Here is a 23660-nt window from a genome sequence, read left to right as displayed (position 1 = left end):
ACAATCTACACACCCAGCTGCAAAATCAGAAGTACAATAAGATGGCGTATAGTGAAGAATGCTACCTTCTGTTTCTCAAAAAGTAAACTCAACTTCCAAAGTTTGAGAAGTTCACCAAGAAAGATGAACCAGTGAGTACCCTCAGTCTGAATCTCTTCCTTTTTGGATGCAACTTCCTTTGTGATAACATTAGTCCAAAATCTCCTTACAAATGCTTTCTGTTCCTTTCTCGAAATATGGCCACTAAGAAAAACTCGGAATCTCTCTATCTCCTCCCCGTAGAGGATCACTCAGAGGTAAGTCCCACTGAGTCCTGTGAGGATAAATGCAGAGGCAAAGAACTGCTGCATAGTGGCTACAGATAACAGAATAACAGAGTTGGAAGAAACCTTGGAGGTCTTCTCACACAGGGACCCTATACCATTTCAGGCCTATTATTAAAAGCCTCCAGTGATGGAGCACCCAGCTGAAGGCAAAATCTAAACTACAGTTTAATGCCCTGAGCAGAGCAAGTTACTTTTGGGAACAATGCTTTTGAGTCTAATAACTGATGTTATATGAAATATTATACTAAAGACAGTTAAAATCCTCCAGGAATGGAAAAAGAAATCTCTTCTAGAAATGTAGTGGGTTTTTAATAGGACAAATGAACAATGCCTGTGTACTCTAATGACACCTCCACCCCTGCCTCACCTCCCGAATATTCTCCTCTAAGAGGTTCACATGCATTTAATGGTTTCCAAACCTTCTTAAAGCAGTCATACTAGCTCCTGGGAGGCAATCAACATCATTTGCAGCAACCCCGATGATTTCAGAAGAATAACATGCATGCAGTGAGAACATCATACAAATGCCATACTTATGTACTTGTATCCCCATGTCTAGAAGGAGTAACCTGTGGTATTTGTGTGATGAAGTTGCCACACTTTTGCTCCCTCACCACCCCCACCTCATGGATGCAAATGCAGTTGTTTCACTGAGATCTTTTCTAATATTTAAAGTATTACATTGCATAGTACAGAAAACACCGTGAGGCAGACTCACTGCACATTCCGTAGGGCTCTTCTCAGCACCAATTGAGAGACATCCAGAAACAATGAACTGTGTGGAAACAAGGAAACTGGTAAACATTTACATCTCAACTAAGAGAACATCCCTTACAACCTTCACTAGATAATCTCTCATGGTGGTAAAATGAAGAGGAAGATTGGTACCATAAAATGCTTTGTCAAGGAAGAAAAGCTATTTGTAAACTAAGCAGTGGGATATAATCCTTGGAGGTCAAACATTTAGTCAAGGATGGGAGACAAGGGGCCCTTCTGCTAATAATCCATCTGAATCCACAGTAAAAACACTTAGTTTTAATCTGACACAACAGGGAGGAAAAGACAGAGAGACAAAGAAAGAAAAGAAAAGAATAGATCCCATAAAAAACAGGGTAGAAAGGGAAGTGTCAGTAAGAATTGAATTTCACTTTTGGCTCCATTATTTATTTATTTAAGAAAATGTAGACGGCTGCCCAACTCACTGTCAGTGACTCTGGACTGCTTACAAAGATATTTGCTTATACACTTTCTATTAATACGCAAATCTCCATTAAAAATATTGTCCTATTCTGATATCTGAGAAGTCTTATCTTTTCAGGCAAATCAGTCTCACTCCATCTCTGTCTGTCTGTCTGTCTGTCTGTCTATCATCTATCTATCTATCATCTATCTATCTATCTATCTTCTATATCTATCTATCTATCTATCTATCTATCTATCTATCTATCTATCTATCTATCTATCTATCTATCTATCCCCATCCCACTCTTCCATCTTGTTCCAAGACCTTGAAAAAAAAGGCTGTTCTGCTCTGTCTCTTGGCAGGCAGAAGTTAAGAGACACTCTTTTGCCTTCAAATTATAGATTCTTTGCTTTGGATCCATAGAACAGTACAGTCTGTGCTCAATTATGATTCATTTTAGGGCTGAGATGAAAGTATTTGCCATATTTATGTATTTTATATTTAAAAGCCAGTTTCCTAACCTCCCTTGTCCTCATTTGCCAACATTGCACTTTAGCCCTGCTGGCTGTGGTAGTAAATCTAAATAGTTTAGTAAATAGTTTTATCAAAATCATGAAGAAGAAAAATCTTAGACCCTCACAACAAAAATTCAATGGCACTGAGCAAATGAGGACATGAGTAGTGAGGACAAAAATGTGATTGTTCAGTGAGACCAATCTTTTTATCAATAATAATTTGTGTTGATTTGTAGAGGATATTCATTGCAGCCCTAATCAGATAAGGAAAGTAAATGAATTTTGGGAAGTGATTTTGCGAATGTAGTTTTGGGTATTTCTCTATATGAGGCTTAAATAGTTTTTTGAGTTCTTCCCTTGCTATTTTTCATAAATACACAGTTGTGATTATCAGATTCAGAGTCAGCCCCTGGTCAGTTAATAACCATCATAGCCATTTTAACTTCCATTGTGGCACTGTGGGAAAGTAGAGCTGCAGATCTGTAGGGAAGCCAATAGGTATTTGCTACAGCCAGCATCAAACCTGGCACCAGCCTCATTGTTAGTTGCTGGAAATAGGAGAGAGTCACAGTTTTGATTTCAGACTTATGTCTCATGCTAATTTAAGCAAACCTCATCTTAAGCCTCGTATAGGAATGTGCACAACAATACAGAAGAATGCTGGGAGGATACTAATGGAAAGTGAACCAGGGTGATCAGACTGATAACTGGTTTGAGACATATGGAGAAATGAAGTGGTGTGAATAGAGACAACTACATAAACACAGGTGTAAGAATATGGACACCTATGCAGGAAATTGATGGTGAAATTGTTCAGATGATAGTCACAGAACTGAACAGGAGTCAGACTTAGCATTGACAGTACCTCACACTGCTGCTTCACACACAAACAGAATTTGCTGGATGCAGTTCTCCTAAAGCTAGCAAAGAAACATCTGGGTTTATGTATAATCTGTTAGAGATTGTACTTTCCAGATTTGTCTTATTATATGAAAGTGCCTTTGCTCTTAAACATGAAGATATGAACATAGAGTTTACATTATAAAAACAAAGACTTAATCACAAAAAGGTTTAGACAAAACTTCCATGGTGTATCTTTCTGTTCCCCACAAACACTATTCAATATTTATTAGATTATTTCTATATCTTTCTCTTGGCAAGTGTGCATCATTGTGTCCAGGTAGACTTTGCTGAGGTCTTTGGTCCTTTCTCTCTCTCTCTGATAATTATTCTTAGAGGACATTCAGCTTATCTGTTACATCATCTAACAGATCCTTTCTCAATTTTTTTTTCATTCTCTCTCTGCATCCAATGCATCGGGATATATAAGAATGCAATTTATAGTACAGTATGTAATAAAACAGAACAAGGAACAGAGCTTAATTTCTAGGTTGAAAAGGCACAACAAGAATGAGGAAATAATGAAAACAGTGTGGGAGAAGGGAAATAAGAAATGGATGTCAACAACAATTCAGATTTAGACACATCTAAGACTAAAAAAAGAATTCTCTCTCTCTGTGTGTGTGTGTGTGCATTGCAAGACAGGCTAGTTCCAAGCCATATGCCAGATAAACATCTGGTGAGAGGACATTCTGCCACTTTCTGGATTGACTGGATTTTGTCCCCAAACAAAAGAGACATTTTGTGAACAAAATAACTGAAAGATCCTCATGCGTGTTCATTAGCCCTGACCTTAAAGCTGTTTATTACAAATTAAATTTATTAAGATTTGTATTCTAAGAATTATGTTTAGATGGCACTAGAGCTGGTGGTAGTACACAGCCCCTTAATGCAGTATTTTGCCTTATACATGAGTGAAAAATAAATAAATGGGGGGGAAATCGAGAGTGAGCGAACAGCATGTTGAAACTTTTCCAGGGTTATTGTATACTGACATCCCATTCATTGTAGAGAAGATGGTTGGCACACATTTTGCCCCAAAATTGCCATAACAGAACCAAAAAGCTGTGCTAGACTTATATCTGAGCGGCAAACATTTAGACAAGTAGGTGCAGCAGAGAGCTAGCAGTTTCTGTATCTTTCTGCTGGTATCCAATAATCACCTAGTTGGCATTAAAGTGAAGAAATATCCCATTAATCACAAAAGTATGAATTATCAAGGCCATGATTTTCTCAATTGAAATATAGTGTACTCTATGAATGAAGCAAAGGGATGCTTCTGAATTGTGGTTTGGAAAAATTACTGAGGAGACTTTGGACCACAAGAAGAGTACATAAACCATTCAGTATTAGATGAAGTTAAAGTAGACTACCCATTGGAAGCATTAATAATGAAGCTAAAGCTTAGTTGTATTGGACCTCTTATCCAAAGGTCACTGGAGAAGACCCTCATGCTTAGAAAAACTGTTTGATCAAATACAAGGTGATTGGATATCCTCTCAGATGATGCAAGTAAGATATTACAAGAACTTAAAGAAACAATTATTAACAGACAATTGTGGCAACATGATGCTTATCAGGTCAACAACAGTCAATGTGACTGAATGAGGGAACAGCAACAGTGACAACTCAGAGCCAGGCAACCCAGAGATGGTAGCGCTAAATCCTAATTATTTATTTCTTAGATTTATATTCTAGCTCTTCTGTAAGTGCTCAAAGCTTACAGAAACAGATGGATTTCCCTTTGTTTTATGCTCACATCAGCAATCCTGTGAGGTAAATTAGGTTAAAGAGTGACTGACCCAAAGACATTCAATGTGGACCCAGAAACATTTCTAGCATGAATGAAATTCTGTTCATCTTGCAAACTGATTGGCACTATTTGCAGTCCATATGTGACCAAGACCTTTCACACTACTGAATTACAGTGTTCTCTACATGTCCTTGAAGCATCAGAAAACTATATTGGCTTCAAATTTGTTCTCTCCATTGCTCACCCCTGTCCTGCCTTTATTGCCTCTGGTTCATTTCACTGCCATCACCTGATTCCTCCTCAAAAATGGGTGAAAAAGCCTTGTGGAATGTCCACACCCTGAACATTTTATGAGAACAAAAGGTGACTAAGAATGACTTAGATGGATCTGTCATTCAGGACTGATTATGAGGCAAAGGGAACACAGAATAAATAAGAAATTGCCAAGGTATGTTTGCATCCAGATTTGGCAGAAGTGAAGAAAATACTCCCTACAAGCTGAAAATGGAGTGTAGGGGTTGATTAAATAATTTGATATATGGGTTTAGCCATCCTCCTGTCTTCACCTTTCAGATCTCCCAACTGGGAGGGAGTTGTCTCTGATCCCACAAAATACCATTCCATAGGATCAGAGACCCTGGTTATTGGAAGAGCTGCCTTCTCTCTTGATACTTCTTCCAGCCTTGGCATCAGCTACCTGTAGAGAGCAAGGACAACCTGAGCTCTTTAAACTTGCTAAGACTGCTACTAAGTCCAAAGCAATGGCTAGTGAGGTGGGGGAGGGAGGGGCTTGTCTGATGCAGCTACAGTCTCCTTCCCATTTCATGGCACATCTCCCCCTTCCATGGTGAGTTGGAGGGATCCTTCTGTCAAAGCCAGCTCTCTGAGAACAGGATTAACTCAGAGATGAAGTAAGTACAAGTGAGAGGCAGATTTGTAAATTCTGGGCTCCCCCACTGTCCCAAACAGAATAATCCTGGGAAATAGTACCCAGTTGTATCAACCCCACACCTCAAGTAGTGGATGAGTGCTGGACTGATTCCAATCCCTGAAGTCTCCACACATGGCACCAACTGTCTAATGAAGTGTAGAGATTGTGCTCACAGGAAAATTACCGTAAAGGAGACCGTTTACGAGGAAATTATATATTAATGTTTTAATATTGATATCAATATCTCATCCGTCTCTTCACTCTGAATTTAAATAAAATGAATTTCAATACTTTCCCCAGTGTTTTTGGGTGCATATTTGTCAGGTGAATTGAAGAAAAAAACAACAACACCTGAGGGTTTGCTCTCAGAAGCTATAGAAAGGGGGGATCTGAGTTTTAAAAAATGTCAACAAGGAACTGAAATCCCACCAAGGTTTCTTAACTGTCATGCCACCGTCTGTCTGCTGTGTGAAAAGGTAGCAGTTTGACAATTTGTGGGCCTTTTTCCCAATAGCAGCGACCATAGTTGCGGGTTGCTATGGTGGCTGGGTTAAAGAAGCTGGAGAGAGATCAACACTGCTTAGAGACAGGAAGAGGATGCTGTATGGCTATGGAAAGGGAGGTGGGAGAAAATGCAGTGGGTGGTTTGACCCCGAGAAGACGGAAGATATGAGAATCCTTGCCAATAGGAAAGCAGATTGCCTACAAGGGTTGCAAGGCTTCAGTGATGCCAAGGAAAACACCGGCCTTGCTGCTATCACTAATAGAATGGAGCACACTTACAGTTCCCAAAATAGGTGGTGGTGAGAGCAATGGTGATGATTTGCTACGTCTTCCCACTTACAGTATAGATTCACAATTGATCCCTAAGAGACACAAATGTATGTGTGTGGAAGAATATTTTAAGTGGCAACCTTCTGGGAGGTGAAATAAACCATCCTTTAAAAAAAAAAAAGAATGGTAATTTTGCAGTTTGGGACTTGCCTTTTTGCCTCTCCTCCGTTTAAAATAAATATTTACAAGCTGGAGCAAGAGGAGAGAAGGGCTACCAAGATTGTGAAAAGATTGGAAATCAAGTCCAAGAGGAATATTCTAGGAATATTTAGCCTGAGAAGCGACGTGATTGCTGTCTTCAAATACTTGAAGGACCATAGCATTGGCAATTTCCGATTGTTCAGGAGGAAAAGATTAGAATCAATGGGATGAAACTTCAAGGATTTAGAGATGGATTAGATATTCCAAAGAACTTCTTGACAGCAAAACTGTCAATCAGTGGGATCTAATTCTTCCCCTTCAGTGAAGATTTTCAATTAGAGGCTGGATAGAATAGAATAGAATAGAATAGAATAGAATAGAATAGAATAGAATAGAATAGAATAGAATAGAATAGAATAGAATAGAATAGAATTTTATTGGCCAAGTGTGATTGGACACACAAGGAATTTGTCTTGGTGCATATGCTCTCAGTGTACATAAAAGAAAAGATACGTTCATCAAGGTACAACATTTACAACACAATTGACGGTCAGTATATCAATATAAATCACAAGGATTGCCAGCAACAAAGTTTGAGTCAAACAGTCATAAGTGGAAAGAGATTGGTGATGGGAACTATGAGAAGATTAATAGTAGTGCAGATTTAGTAAATAGTTTGACAGTGTTGAGGGAATTATTTGTTTTGCAGAGTGATGGCCTTCGGGAAAAAACTGTTCTTGTGTCTAGTTGTTCTGGTGTGCAGTGCTCTATAGCGTCGTTTTGAGGGTAGGAGTTGAAACAGTTTATGTCCTGGATGTGAGGGATCTGTAAATATTTTCACGGCTCTCTTCTTGATTCGTGCAGTATACAGGTCCTCAATGGAAGGCAGGTTGGTAGCAATTATTTTTTCTGCAGTTCTAATTATCCTCTGATGGTCATCTATCAAGGGTGCTGTAGTGAATCCTGCAATATGCTGGCGGTGGACGGGGTTGGCTTGATGTCTACTTAGGTCGCTTCCAACTCTATGGTTATTTCAAACATGCAGCATATTGAAATTGTGTTTTAAAGCAAACAATAAGCATGCAATAGAAGAAAAACAGGATATGTTCCTTTGGCATGAAATTGAATCCACATCCTAATGCTATTAAATCTCAGAGCAATGGTGTTTATATTTAGAATTTATATCCATTTCCTTTTTTAAGAGAATAATACTCTATTTTCCTCTCAAACTAATGATGCTTTTAACAAAATGGAAAAAAAGACATTTGGGCCAAAGTGAAAGTACTTCATTTTTAGCAAGAATATGGTAGGAATAGAATAAAAAAAAATTACAAACTCAAAATTTGGACGCCTCAAAATGAAGGAAAGAAGGAAGGACATGCAACTTCGTAACATATTTTTTTGAACAGACAGGACAGTTTTCAGCAAGAGCTAATGAGGACTCATGATGGTCAGACACTTTTGAAGGAATCAGGCAGGCACCTGAAGGTTTGTTCCACAACATTGAAATCTCAGCTAAGTGCTGGTTTAGCTGGGAGGAAGCATCACTGAAGTCATTGAGGAGGAAATGTATAGGTAGTCCTCGACTTACAACCACAATGGAGCCCTTGAGTTGCTAAGTGAGACATTTCTTAACTGAGTTTTGCCCCATTTTATGGCATTCTTCTTTCTGCCTCAGTTGTTAAGCAAATCACTGCAGGTTGATAAGTTAGTAACTCGGTTGTTAAGTGACTCCGGCTTCCCCATTGACTTTGCTTGTGAGAAGGTTGCAAAAGGGGAATCACATGACCCCGGGATACAGCAATGGTCATAAATATGAACCAAGCATCTGAATGCTGATCACATGATCAAGGGGATGCTGCAAAGATTATAACTGCAAAAAACAGTCATAAGTCACTTTTTTCAGCACTGTTGTAACTTTGAACGGTTACTAAATGAACTGTTGTAAGTCGAGGAGTACCTGTAGTTAATCATAGAACTTAGGAACTATTTTTCGTTCAGCAACTGACATCCTGTCTCTTTCGCACCCAGGACCTCCCACCACCCTTCCTCCCTTCTTCTTCATATATAATCTCTGTCTCTTGCCCATCTGCTCTTCCACCCCTCCTCACCTATCTGGAGGGAAAGGGGGTTTCTCTGGTCTGTGATACTCACGGATGCTCCTCCCAAGAAGGGAATCTCTCCAGATACAAAGAATGAGGTATATACACTGGACAGGGTGCTGAGAATGATCCCAAAGCTAATGTGTATGAAGCCAGTCATGATCTGGATGGTCTGTGGGAACAATCAGAGTAATAACACTCGGCACTTGATGGATTAAATTCACACATGCATGCACGCACACACACACCTTGAATGATTACACTGGCTTCAAAGGGTTGCTACCAGAGGATCTCCTGTCCCATATGCCTGCCACCTATTTTATCTTAAAACAGTTTTTGCCATCCTGGAGATTTAGAGATGTGTAGGAGTTCACTTCACCTCTCCAACTCACCACAGCCAACTCACCACAGTCAATTTGCCACAGGACAACTGTCTATGGGATAAGAGCAGTGGTGGGATTCAAGTAATTTAACAACCGGTTCTCTGTCCTAATGATTTCTTCCAACAACCAGTCTGCCAAACTGCTCAGAAAGTTAACAACCGGTTCTCCCAAACTGGCTGAATCCCACCACTGGATAAGAGTTAAACTAATGTCAAAGAAATAGTGGAATAGAAGAAAGGGATGCCAAAGGAGGGACAAAATGAAATGTGAATGACAAAAATTAAAATATTTTAAAATGTATTTTAAATAATTAAACTGAATTGTTGAACTGTCCCACAATGAGTTGTCCTGTGACAAGTCAGCCATGTCGAGTTGTCCCGAGGCGAGTTGGCATGGTGAGCTGGCCAATGCGGTCAGTTGTTCCATTCCACCCCACTTCTTCTGCTCAGTTTAGCCAAAGGTTGGGAAGCTGCTCTGGAGCCTCTTCCCACTGATCAGGCACTGCTCTCTCTCTCTCACCGCTGCCCTAAATTTTATGTTGCAGATTATCAGCTTCTAAGTAAGATTAGTGAGAATAATTTATGATTGCTAGTGGAAAGAAATCCGGGGTTTATAAATCTGTTTAATTAAGCATTCATTTTGGCAGCAACCAATAGATATCCCCTCCAAAGTTAGCCCCAGTCCTATTCACCTTCTGCAAATCTCTTAAAATGATTTTTTTTCCCAGCAGGCCTGGGGCTCTCTTGGTAATAGGGACCCCCACAAATTGGGTACACTATATGTGAGATTCTGATCCAGTCTTCCAAGATCTGTGCTTAATTCTTATTAATAATTACTTAAAACTGTTTTAATCGTTAGTTTTATTGTATGCCACTTAAAGTCACATTTGTAAGGCGGCAGCTACAGACAGTCCTGAGGCTACAACTATTTGTTCAGTGACCTTTTAAAGTTATGATGGTACTGAAGGAATGATTACTCCAGTAGTTCTGCTCATTGCAGCATCTCCCTGATTATGTGACAGAGATTTATGATGTTTCCAGCCACCTTCCTTCAAGCAAACTCAGTGGTTAAGCCAGCAAGAAGTTGGAAGTCGTGGTCACACAAGGTCCTCACTTAATGACCTGCACAGTCCTCATTTAATAACAACTGGACTGCTGGAATTGCCATTGATAAGTAACATGGTCATATGGCATCACAATTCATGCCTGCATTGCTTAGTTATAACAATTCTAGTCCCTACTGCCATCATAAACCGAGGACTACCTGTATATAACTTTGAAAATAAATAAATAAATAAATAATACAATCCAGGTGACTCTGTGTCTGAAGCTTGGGAAGGGGGATGCTTATTAGCCCAGAAGAATTTGTAGAATGTATCAAACTTCTTCAAGGGCTCCCAGGGCTCTGGTCTCCTCATCATATGGTCCTTAGCTCAGGGTCAGCTGGAGGTCATAGAATGGTTTTACACTAGTTGTGTCTAACTGGTTATATTGGAGCCACCTAGTCTGCATGAAATGAAGAATTTATGGGAGCATTCTGGTGTTCCTATCTGCTTGGCGGCTACCTGTTGTTGCCTGATGCACCATCTTCAGATGCATCTGAGAATTGTATGGTGCTGTGGATAAGGATCTGAATTGTGACAAGTAAACATACAGTAGATCCTCTTCACACAGGGAGCAGCTTAGGCCTTTTTATTGGTTGCCTTAGCTCAACCAATCCTAATGCGACCTTTCCTGGCTTACAGTTTCTGTCTTCACTATCCCCCAAGCAGCCAAGCAAAGTCATTCTCTGTGGTGAAGAAGGTTGCCATAGCGAATATAAGGACTGTGTTAAAATCCAGCTTTTCATTCAAACCAGATTTCACAAATACAGTATTCATATTTTTAGGATATGGGGGATGGGAACAAATCCACTTGCCCTCATATAGTACACCTGGAAAAAACCTGTAACCTTTTCACTTTGGTTGGTGGTTTATATAGACCAGGGGTCTCCAACCTTGGCAACTTTAAAACTGGTGGACTTCAACTCCCAGAATCCCCCAGCCAGCAAAGCTGGCTGGGGGTTCCTGGGAGTTGAAGTTCACCAGGCTTAAAGTTGCCAAGGTTGGAGACCCCTGATATAGACCTCACAGGGGAGACATTGGGAGTCATAACAATGCATGGATCTGCGTGAAGACTCCAAGAGAAGACTTTTCAAGGGAAGCTTTTTACTGCCACCTGGCCTAGGTTGATTTGAGCACTTCTGTTTTTACTTTTAGTCTCTTGACAATAATCAAAGATCTAGAGTAGACAAATACAGAAGAGTAACACAACAAGCCCTTGATTTACTGTAATTGGGGAGAGAATATCTGGTATTCTCAAATGTCTGTTAAAACCCAAAGTATATCATTTGTGTCAATCTATGTTATTTTTATAACAACATCAATTTCATCACTCATAAATTGCCATAAATATCATCAAATTACAGTTTAATTTAATTCCCTTGATCAATTATTTTGGATGCAACAGCCTTGTCTGTTATTTCAGGGATGGAAATGTTATCAGTTGCATTTAAAGTCCATTACATAAATTGAGAAATTCTGAATTATTCAATTGGAGCAAGTTTCACTGTACTAAGGAAACATTTATTTCTACTTGATTTTTATATTTTACTTCTCCTTATGAAGGAATTCCTAATATATTCAGTGGTGAGTTGTTCCCGGTTCACCCCGTTTCGGGCAAACCAGTAGTAGCGGTGGTGGGAGGCTCCGCCCACCTTCCCAGACGTCATCAAAAACGCTGTGCACGGATTCAGATAGCAAGCCGGTAGCGCCGGGATTTGAAACCCACTACTGAATATATTGCCTCAGTCTGTAGAAGTGTCCTTTTAGATACAAATACTGAATATGAGTGTTTAAAATTCCATTTCTCACCTTTGGATGGCAAATGAATTTTTATGGGATATTAAGCAAGGGTTTTGTTTTCCTATTTTGTTTTGTTCTGCTGTGGTTTAATTTTTGTTTTTTAGTTTGCTTATTATGGATGGACGGATGGATGGATGGGGAAGGGAAGAAGGAGAAGGAAAAGGAGAAGTAGAAGGACAGAATTTTCAGAAGAGAGTCCAATGTTTGGGTAAAAGCTATATAGTTACTGTAGTGTTGCCAGCCAGGCTGACAATAGTGTTTGAGTGGATTATATGTGGGGAAATTTATCATTATCCTCATGGTAAAATGTGCAAAAGATACCGGACTGGAGTCAGCAAACTCCAGACAATGAGTCTGGTAGCTTTGGGATTGCTTGATTAATTTCTCTAAGTTAAGAGAAACTGATGCATCAGATGAGGTTGGCAGCTGCCTAGGAGAGCAAATGCCAGTCAGAGCAAATCAGTCAGAACATATTTAAAGTGGCAACATGCCATATGGGTGTCTTTACAGAAGGCATTCCTTTGTCCAGGGCAAGCTGAAAGACCGGGAGAAACAGAAAGACAAAGGCATGGAATTGCTCATAAGTAGAGAGGACCTGAAATGGCAACTGTGCGGGGAGAACAAGCCATCTGCTCGCATCTTCCCCACTAGGCCTGGTGTTTCTCCGTAAAATGATTATTGCTAAATGTGACAGCTCTACCTTCTGCTTGTGTGTGTGCATGGAACATTTTTTTAAAGGCAGAATATCTGGTTCAAAAACAGATAGAATCTGCCATCGACCTGCATAACTGAAACCTAATGGAAAAAATGTTAGGGTAACCCTGATCAAAGTTTCTGGATTTTTTTTTTTTAAAAAACCCTGTGCTATTTATTGTCTCCTTTTTTTTTTTTGTTAATTATATAATCTGTATCCCTTATTTCTTTTGGAACATCATCTTCATTTTAATACTTTGGTGCACTGAAAGAGAGAACAAGGCAACTTCTGCTATTAGTTGGCAAGGAAAAGTGAATATATAGTTCGTTCCCATCTGAGCACAGCTTTGAAAAACAGGGCAATGTGCTGTCACTGCAATCTTACATCCTATCTGATATTTCTCAGTCCCAGTCATCAGTTAGAGGCTCTGTTGCCTTCAAAAAGGGACTTAGTAGTTGTGATCTGGGCAATCCCAACAGAATACCGCACCTATTCTTAGAAAAGCACTGACTCACTTGCAGGATTTCCCTTTGTAATGTAGCTTTTTATTTATTCAGAATTTCTCCATGGCTGATACCCTTTAGAGAGTGCATAGCGATTTCTGCCCAAATACAAATGGAGATGGATTTATGCTTAAACTCCAATATTTAAATGTATTTTGTCTCTAGAAGAAGAAACCTTCTTACTGACTTACACGATGCAAGAGAATGCCACAGCACTGGACTGGGCTACTTATGATGTGCGCTTGAAAGAGAGTTCTAAATGCTTTTATTTCCCCCAATTATTTATCACTGCGGGGAAGACATAGAAGAAAGATGGAGGGTGGTGGCAGGGAGAGTTAAGAGAATGCTATTTCTCTCTAGTTGCAAAAAAAACACACCAATGCCTCTTTTGCCTTAATTTAAAGAAGCTATGTATGGCAGATTTAGAGGGACGCGGTGGTTCAGTTGGCTAAGACTCTGAGCTTGTCGATCGAAAAGGCGGCAGTTCAGCAGTTCAAATCCTTAGTGTCGCGTAACAGGGTGAGCTTCTGCCAACCTAGCAGTTCGAAAGCACATAAAAAATGCAAGTAGAAAAATAGGGACCACCTTTGTTGGGAAGGTAACAGCGTTCCGTGCGCCTTTGGCGTTTAGTCATGCCGGCCACATGACCACGGAGACGTCTTTGGACAGCGCTGGCTCTTTGGCTTTGAAACGGAGATGAGCACTGCCCCCTAGAGTAGCCAACGACTAGCACATATGTGCGAGGAAAACCTTTACCTTTACCTATGGCAGATTTGTACTAACCATGTATTTATCCTTTGAAGATAAAGGGTTTTGGGTTTTTTTTAGAACTTAGTAAGTTCTAACTGCAGCCTTTAAAAAAAAAAGTAGGCTGAGCACTGGGTGCACAATATGGATTTAAAAAATAAAAATAATAAAAATCATCCCTCTGGGCATATCTAATCACAGATACAGGGACTCTGGGGTTTGTTTTTGGGCAGTCCAGGACATTGATCAACCTAATCCTGGAAGTGTTTTCACAATTAGGACCCACATAGCCGAACTTTGTCATTAACTTGAGGAAGATTTAAATGGCGTAGAAATGATGGGCATTTTTAAGTGGCTGGACTTAATACTTGGTATTAAGAGCTAAACCGCCTCTCAACAAACAGGTTCCATTGATACAATACAGCAATTCTCAGCTGTGAACACTGTCTCTGTCGACAGCTTTCAGCTGCATGTTAATAGATTTTCTTCCTAGAAGGACACTATCCACTTCTCCTATGTACTTAGGGCATTGACTTCAGCATTTAATCCTGGGACAGCAGCATTCTTCTGCTGTCCCAAGCCAAATATTAAAGATAGTGGCCAATCTTCACAAGAGAGAGAGAGTGAGCAATTCTGAAGTTGTGGGTCAGTCGGATCATTTCTTATTCTCCTTGCTGACACCAGACTTCATTTCTACTTCGGGGAATATTTAGTATTGGAATGCATACAAATAATATATGTTGGCAGAAGATCATTCTTAAAATGAACAAAGTGAGAAAGGCGTTCTAGCCAAATTGGTCATTATTTTCCCTAAGTGGAGACATGATTGATTCCCAAGTTCTTTACATTGATTTAGTCTAAAGCTTTTCTCTGATTCCACCTCTTCCCAGCTACACCTCTCCCCCGCCCCCCCCCCCCGCTTATTCACACATACGCACATGCACCAGGGAATCACACTGCTTAGCCTAAATCAAGAGAGCCAGTACCATGCAGGAGAAACCCATCCCCAAGTCTTCTATCCATCCCCCAACCTTGCCCAACCCAGCTCCCTGCCCAGAGGGGGTTCTCCCAAGCTTCTGTCACTCACCCCTAGCACTCGGTTCTTCCCTTTGGGAATAGTTTCCACTGTGTACATCACAGTCCTTCTCCCCAGTCGGAAGTTCCCCATTCCCTGCATGGGAAACAGCTGGTGTGTGTGCTCCCAGGCCCTCGGGACCCTAGCAACTGAACCCTCCGCTGCATCAGCCAGATCGGCTGAACATGGATAACAGCTCCCTGAGCCCGGCTGCTCAGCTCCAGCACACGCTGTATCCCAGAGAAATGGGGGAGAGTGGTCTTATTGGCTTCCGTCAGCAGTGATGTCACAGGCAGTCAGAGATGCTGCAAGAGACTGAGGGGGTAGGGAGGGGAAGGTCTGGCTGGTAGGTAAAGCCGCCTTCTTCCTCAATTACCTTCTCATCCAGCAGAGAGGCACCACAGAGCCATGGGATTTACACAGAATGGATTTCTGAGCAATCAGAGATTTGTGCTGTAATAGTCATTTACAGAGATCTCTCTTTCACAGGCAGAGGAGAAGGCAAATTATTATTATTATTATTATTATTATTATTATTATTATTATTATTATTATTATTATTATTATTATTTTTAAAAAGTGGCTGGGAACTATCTTCTATAGCAAGGGTCTCCAACCTTGGCAACTTTAAGCCTGGTGGACTTCAGCTTTTCTGGCTGGGGAATTCTGGGAGTTGAAGTCCACCAGGCTTAAAGTTGCCAAGGTTGGAGACCCATGTTCTATAGTCAGTAAAGAAAAGTTCCCCGAATCTTCTCCATGGTGGAGTTAATACCTCTGATGAAAATGCTGCTGATCGGTTTGGGTTTCATGCACACATTTCTCCCCCCAAGACTTAACATCAGTGCAGGTGATACGCTTCTATCCCCTTCCTGCACTCCCCACCCATTACATTTTATCAACAGATTGCTGATGGACTAAAACCAGAGAGAGTCTGGTTCAAATGCATCTTCTGTCATGGAACAAGGCTTCTTTGCAATATTTCCAGTTTGCTTTTTGGAAGATTTCATCGGCACCTTCAAACTCCTGAGCTTAGTTATCTTATCTTTTGCGTTATTTGTAGAGATTGCTTTCTACTTGAAGTGCAGTGGAGTAATGACTACAATGATTGGACTTTTTCCTAAAATAAATGAATGGCGTCTCCTTCCCCACCATCCAATCAGAGCTGAAGAAGCTTCTTGGGTGAGAAGTGAAATGACTTCAAAGAAAAACCAGAAAGTCCAGTTGCCTCTTTAAAAAGTACCTTTGGGACAAGCATGACCTGGATGATTGAGAATCTCCACAGCCATGGCGTCTCCTTGTTAATGATAAAGTGAAAACCAGCTCACTTGATCGATATTCTGTAAGTAGCAGCAGAGAACCATCTTCAGGGCTGTGAATACCTTCAGCTCCTTTCACATATTCGCTCTGCAAGGAACCATTTGAACTTTTTCTCTTAATTTTAATTCAACCTTAAACTGAAAGAGATGTGGTATGATGATTATGGTGTAGAACCTACTGGAAACTTTAGCCCACTCTTTCCCCATGGAATCTACCTTATTACATGTGAGGATAAAATGGAGATTCCCATTAAACCACACTGAGTTCCTGGAAGAATGATGGAAGATAGAAAAACAGTTTTCCTTATTTACAGATGTGCCATAGATCATACATGAGCCATGGTGGTGCATGGTTAGAATGCAGTATTGCAGGCTAACTCTTCCCACTGGCATGAGTTTGATCTTGACTGGCTTAAGGTTGACTTAGGTGGTTGAATAAAATGAGGACCTATATATATGCTAGCATTTGTAAACTGCTCAGAGTGCTGTAGAGCACGATGGAACAATATATAAGTCTATGTGTTAGTGCTATGCTATTGGGGGTGGTGGTTGAGAATAAATGCTAAATGTCGCAACATCTTCATATAAATGTCATGACTTAAGTACTTACATCAGCTGTCAGGATGCAAATACATGGTGGAACATTGGCAGAATGGTATCACCTAATGCATATCATTGTGCTGGCACCATTATAGGTAGTTGTAGATGCTACTGAGAAGTATGTGCCTATTAATGTGTTATCAAATAAAATAATAAACTAGGATCATACACCAGTGATATGGTTAAGATTCATGATATTTCTGAATTCAATATTTCCATGGCAACATCTAAAATAGCCGGGAACTCCCTCTCCACATACACACATGGAAAAGAAAAGAGAATATTGCTCACAGAAACTGAATAGCTGAAACTGCTGAGTAGCAAGGACCCTTAAGTGTATAAAGAGATAAACATAGCCTTATATTAGGGCTTTTATGATGACATTTCAGTATATCCTAATTATGTGACTCATGGGCCATCATGAACGTGTAAAGACTCCCTTGAAGTAGACTTAATAACTGATGCCTTAATAGAAGTGCTTGGGTAGGGTCCCCCCCCCTGTTTATTTTTGCAACTGGCTTCTTCCAAGCTTATATGGAGTGGAGGGGGTTCCAGGTCTAGCCAGCAAGTCTGATATTTTCCAGTGATCTGTCTAACAAATCTGATTCTACTAAGTTTTGCAAGATCAGCCCAGGTTAGTTATATGTTTGAAAGTAGGGAGGAGAAAGAAAGAAATTTAAGGATTGAGGAATTTGAAGCATAGCTTAATACAAACAGGTGTGATTTTCCTTTTGAACAATCATCTGTAAAGCTGGGCTGTAAATCTATTAAAAGCTCCTTTGATTCCAGAACTGTACAATTGCAGACAAGCTAAGTCACTTTACTGATTTCCACCCTGTGCATTACTGAACATTTGCTTTTAGCAGAGGCAGGTTTTATGTATTTATGGAAGCCTCCATATAAGCCAGAACACTGTGGTGTCCATGATCCAGCTCTCATTAAGGCCTTTCAATGTCATAGTCATTTTTGCAAAGCCTTCTCCTCAAAAGACATTCACCTGCAAGGTTTGCAAGCCCAGGAAAGCAATGATGTATAATGTAATGTGTTGGAGAGGAGCTGTATGTTTTACATCTGAGCAAAACCACTGGATCAATTCTGGCAATAACAAAAATATTAAGCTGCATTTCATGAAGCCAGAACCCTTGAGGCTTTATCCCTTGACAGCAATACTGCCTTACATTGAACTCCTGATTCTCTCAGATGACACCCACACAGCACTAGCAATAGCGATAGCCCTTAGATTTATATACAACTTCACAGTACTTTACAACCCTCTCTAAGCAGTTTGCTTCCAGCAATCTGGGTCCTCATTTTATTGACCTCAGAAGGATGAGCCAACCTTGAGCCAATGAGAATCAAACTGCTGGCAGTTGGCAGTAAGTAGAGTTAGTCTGCAATACTGCATTTTAACCACTGTACCACCACAGCTTTTGCTGTCTTTGCCTCCTATCCAGGAGCCAGAAGCTCATACCACCCAAAACTTTCTGTCCCTGTACTGTGCTCTTACTGCACACCTATAAAGAGGTGTTCATACAGCTTAAATGTGCAACATTCCAAGGGCCATGATTGTGGGTCCCATGGCTGAAACTTCTGCCCCTTCCAATTGGCACACCCAATACTCTGGTTCACTCTGTGCAGGGCCTTTTGATTTTCTCTCACTTCATACAGACAAGCAATTACTGTACTTATAAGCATTTTCTAAGTTCAACCAACTATTAGGTTGCAGCAAAGACTTATTATTTTTAAATCTCTTTGCTGCCGGGCAGTAGTTGTCTGCATTTGGGTGGCTAAAATGCAGTAGAACTAGTATGATGTACTGATTAAGGTATCAAGCTAGAAACTGGGGGTCTGTGAGTTCTAATCCTACCCTAGCCATAAAATTAGCTGGAGGACCTTGGGCCAGTCACTCACTTACAGTGCTAGGAAGTAGGCAATGGCAAACCACTTCTCAAAAACCATTGCCAGGAAGATGACAGGGACAGCCAACAAAAATGCCATCAGTGGGTGAGCTAAAGATGTGAAATCTAAGAAAGCAGGGTATTGTGTTGTCTTACCAAAGAAGATAACTTGAGGAGAAGAAAATAGGAATTCGGATTTCTCTGGGAGCAGCAGCCAATGGGAAGGGAATTCACCCCCTTGCAAGCTACAGAGCCATTTTCCTTCTTCTGCTCTTAGAGTTACTTTGTCAGTGACTAGCACTGATGAAGTTACCTAATTTGGGTAATGAAATGTCTGCAAGAAAACAAGCAAGTTCAGAGAGCTCCAAGGACCCCTCGGAGTTACTTCAGTTACACATGAAGCTCAGGATAACAACAACAACAATAACAACAACAGAGTTGGAAGGGACCTTGGAGGCCTTCTAGTCCAACCCCCTGCCCAGGCAAGAAACCCTACATCATCTCAGACGGACGGTTATCCAACATTTTCTTAAAAATTTCCAGTGTTGGAGCATTCACAACTTCTGCAGGCAAGTCGTTCCACTTATTAATCGTTCTAACTGTCAGGAAATTTCTCCTTAGTTCTAAGTTGATTCTTTCCTTGATCAGTTTCCACCCATTGCTTCTTGTTCTACCCTCAGGTGCTTTGGAGAACAGGATAAACTAGTTATTTCCAGAAATTTGCATCCTCTAGGTCAGGGCTGTCAAACTCGCAGCCCACAGGTCAGATACGCCATGCGCTGCCCATGCCCTGTTTAGCGAAGGGAAAAAAGGCGTGATTTGTCACATGATGCTGTTGTGACGACACAAGTTTGACATCCCTGCTTTACGCTGACTTGAAAAAAGAAAAAGAATAGATGCCCGCACCAGGATTCTGGTCTATCTAGAAACTAAACCAGCACTGAAAAACAATTACTGAGGCCAGATAGCTGGCCTGAAGGGACTCAGTCTCCCGAAGGTTCTGACAGACCAGCAGACCAACTGGGTATAAGGATATCACGACTTCCAACTGGATGACCTCAAACCTTCTCTTCCTTGAACCATGGATTGTCCTGATGGGACAGCTTGAACCAGAACAGTAGAGAAAACATCACTTCCAAAATGGAGTCCTTAAAGCCAATGGTGGCATTCAGCCAGTTTGCACCGGTTCAGGCAGTGAACGGGCAATGAAGCAGCTGGCGTGAGGGAAGGAGAAGGATGTTTTCCCTCTTTCTTCTCCCTGTTCCTTCTCCTTCCTTCATGCCGGCTGCTCCATTGCCCTTTTCTCCATTGCAGCGCAGCGTCCATGATCTACTTTGATAGTGGGGGAGGGGGGTAATTTAACAGCCAGTTCACCCAGGATCAGGTTGGGCCATGCCTCCCATGACAGCCAACCTGACCCTGGGCAAACTGGTTGTTGAATTATTTGAATCTCATCACTGCTTAAAACTGTCTTTGGGTTGCCTCAGGAGTTGCATGAAGATACGTTCTCTAGAAGTGCTTCATGGGATGCCTGTGCTGTGAAGTTGTGGCCTAAATCTGCAATGTCCATGTGATGGGCTGTATGCTAAAATAAAACCAGGTCATGATACACCTGAAAGTAAATCAGGAAGCCTGTAATTACGGAGTATGTCTGGCATACTCCGCAATTACAAAGAACAAAAAATGTTTATCTACAGGAAATATGCATGTGTAAACCTTGTAACAATTCTGGTTAGAAAGCTGATAAAAGTAACAACAGTTAGACAACTTGCAGGCCTCATCTAAACATTAGGAATAGAGATGGCCTGCAGCCAATTAAATGTGTATTAGATAACTCCTGGGGCATTCATTAGCCAAGGCTTAGGACTAGGAACAGCTAGAGACCAATAGAACAAATTGTAGAATTATTACTAAAATGTTTATTACATGATATTTCTTATTATCTGCCCTTGTCCCGCCTTCTCTTTTAGTGAAAACGTATAAAGCTTTCTTAACCCTTTGTTCTTGGTTCTTAGCATTTTGGCCAAGAGTCCTTTTCCTTGGAGTACTCCAATAAAAAGCAATCAGAAAACCTGCACCTCGTGTCTGGCGTGTTTGGGGGACGATTGTTGTCCCCAATTTGGGTCTGAGCCTGGTGCCAAAGCCAATGATGGATGCCAATCCATCATTGGCTTCGGCACCAGGCTCAGACCCGAATTGGGGACAACAATCGTCCCCCAAATAGCTTGAAAATCTTCTGTGAGCATCTTCTTTTTTTTTTAAAATTTTTTTATTACTTTTTTGCAACAAACAAACAAACAAAAAAAGAAAGTACATTATTACACCCTTGTGCTATACATAAAAAAAAGGAAGATTTGGGTCTTCGGATATATCCTCACGATCGCCAAAATCCACGTTCTCGAGGTACAGGTACCGAAGCATCCAATGTTCCAAGCGCAAAGTCCACAAAAGGTTTCCAAGTCTTCCAGAAAATATCTTCTTTATACACACCACTTCTAATTTTAATATCACATGTCATTTTATCATTTAAAGCTAATTTCCACATTTCAGAATTCCACTCTTCTATTCTAAAAATCACATCTAGTTTCCAAAGTCTAGCTATTATAATTCTACCTATTATAATCATAATTCTAATCAATTCTTTTTCATATTTTGTTAATTCTATTTCCTTAATTACCAACAATAATATAGTTTCCACTCTCAATGTTATTACTTTCCCCATCATTTCAAATATCATTTTCTCCAATTGTTGCCAAAACTTTTAACCTTATCACATTTATACCACATATGTTCATAAGTCCCCAATTCCATCTCACATCTCCAACATTTTTACTAATTTTTTATCCATTTGTGACAATCTTACTGAGTCAAATACCATTTCCAAACAACTTTATAATTGTGCTCTTTAATCCTTATAGATAAAGTTCTCATAATTCTACTATTCCAATTCACATTCCAATCTGACTCTGGTATTTCAATATTAAGATCTTTTTCCCAATTTGTCCTCATCACTCTTTGTAATTTTTCATCAGAATTTATAATCTTATAAACCCTACTAACGAGTCCCTTTAGCCCAATTTCATCTTTCATAATCCGAGATACTAAATATTCAAATTCAGTTTCACATCTATTTATCAAATAATTTTCCCTTAGTTTTTTTGTCCATTTTTCTATCTGTATTTTTTCAAACCAACTTAACCCTAATTTTTCAATAATTTCTTTATTCCTCCTTTCATTTTCCATAACTTTTATCCAATCTCTAATAATTTCTATATTTTCCTCTTTAATCACTTCATTACATTTTATATTATTTTTAATCGGCCAAATTTTAAATATGTGGATGCTTCGAAACGGCGTGGTCGATGTGTGGAGAGAGGTCAAAGGAATTGAGAGAGTATACACTTTTTTCTCTAAGATATATAATACATATTCTAGAATTGATTATATTTTTCTTTCTAAAGATTTGTTGAATAATGTGGATAAGGTAGATGTGGGAATTTTTAAAGATTCTGATCATGCAGAAGTTATGGTGGATTTAGATTTTAATTTTGAGAAAAAAAGAAGCTATTGGAGATATGACGAGAAACTGTATAAAAATGAAAAGGATAAAAAATGGATACTTAAAAAACTGGAGGAAAGTTGGAGATTAAATGATAACGGGGAGGTTAAATTTGAAATTGTTTGGGATGCGATGAAAGCGGTGTTTAGAGGGGAGAGTATTAAATTATCAAGTAGGAAATATAAAAATTATAAAATTAAAATGGAAAGAGATAAAAATCAGATTAAAGAATTGGAAAATCAATTTTTGCTTACTAAAGAAAAAAAATTCTTCAGGAGCTTAATATGTTAAGAAATAAAATGATAGAAGAGGATACAGAGTTAGTAAAAAGAAATTTGAGATATTTAAATAGGAATTTTTTTGAATTTAGTAATAGAAATTCTAAATTATTGGCAAAGATGGCGAAAAATAAAAGAGAGAAGAGAGAAATTGGAGCTTTGATAGATGACAGAGGTATAAGATGTTATAAAAAATTAGAGAAATGTGAAGTGGTTAGAAATTTTTTTCAGAATCTATATTCAAAGAAACCAGTTAATCGGGGAAAATTGCAAAGCTATTTAGAAAAGTATGTGGTGAAAATTGATCAAACATATAAGGAATTGATGGAAGAAGATATAACACAAGATGAGATTAATGGAATAATACAAAAATTAAAATTAGGGAAAGCTCCAGGTGAGGATGGATTACCTGCTGAGTTTTATAAAGAATTTAAAGAATTAATAATACCAAGATTGCAAAAATTATTCAATGGAATATTACATGGTGGAGAAGTACCTTCGTCATGGAATAGAACGGGTGATATCCTAATTCCTAAGCCAGATAAAGATTTAGAAAGGATTGAGTCCTATCGGCCCATTTCTTTAATTAATCAGGATGCAAAGATATTTACTGCTATTATAAGTAATAGATTAAATAGATTTATAGATAGATATATAAGCTATAATCAAGTAGGTTTTGTGAAGGGTAGATACATGAGTGATATTGTTAGAAGAGTATTAAATATTATAGATGTAGCTGAATATAATGGTGATAAAATTGGTATAGTATCATTGGATATTTTTAAAGCTTTTGATTCTGTACAATGGGAAACTATTAAAGTAATTGTGGAGGCTTTAGGCTTTGGTAATAAGTTTATACATGTTATTTCAAAATTGTATCAAAAAAGCAGTGCAAGAGTGAAGGTGAATGGAATATTAACTGAAGAGATAAAATTAGAAGCAGGTACGAGACAAGGATGTCCCTTGTCCCCAACATTATTTTTATTGGCTATGGAAATTTTGACAAAAATGATAGAAAAA

General features: G+C 39.5%; 1 protein-coding gene across 2 annotated transcripts in view; it reads right to left on the bottom strand.

Annotated features, from left to right (window-relative positions):
- The window catches only part of LOC131183997 (membrane-spanning 4-domains subfamily A member 12-like), a 43660-nt gene that overhangs the window by 4470 nt on the left and 15530 nt on the right, over positions 1–23660 (bottom strand). The window contains exons 1-3 of one of the 2 annotated variants that reach the window (XM_058154851.1): positions 15002–15192; positions 8738–8857; positions 1045–1101 (exon numbers count right to left, since the gene is read on the bottom strand). In XM_058154851.1, coding sequence (XP_058010834.1) covers positions 1045–1101; positions 8738–8857; positions 15002–15091 — 267 coding nt within the window. In that variant the 5' untranslated portion in view covers positions 15092–15192. Of the gene's footprint in view, positions 1–1044; positions 1102–8737; positions 8858–15001; positions 15193–23660 lie in introns of those variants that run through there. The other variant, XM_058154861.1, reaches the window with a different exon arrangement.

The sequence above is a fragment of the Ahaetulla prasina genome, chromosome 1 (genome assembly GCF_028640845.1).
Source record: "Ahaetulla prasina isolate Xishuangbanna chromosome 1, ASM2864084v1, whole genome shotgun sequence".
Classification (NCBI taxonomy): Eukaryota; Metazoa; Chordata; class Lepidosauria; order Squamata; family Colubridae; genus Ahaetulla; species Ahaetulla prasina.
The sequence above is the reverse complement of the archived record's forward strand: the minus strand, read 5'-3'. Positions and strand labels throughout refer to the sequence as shown.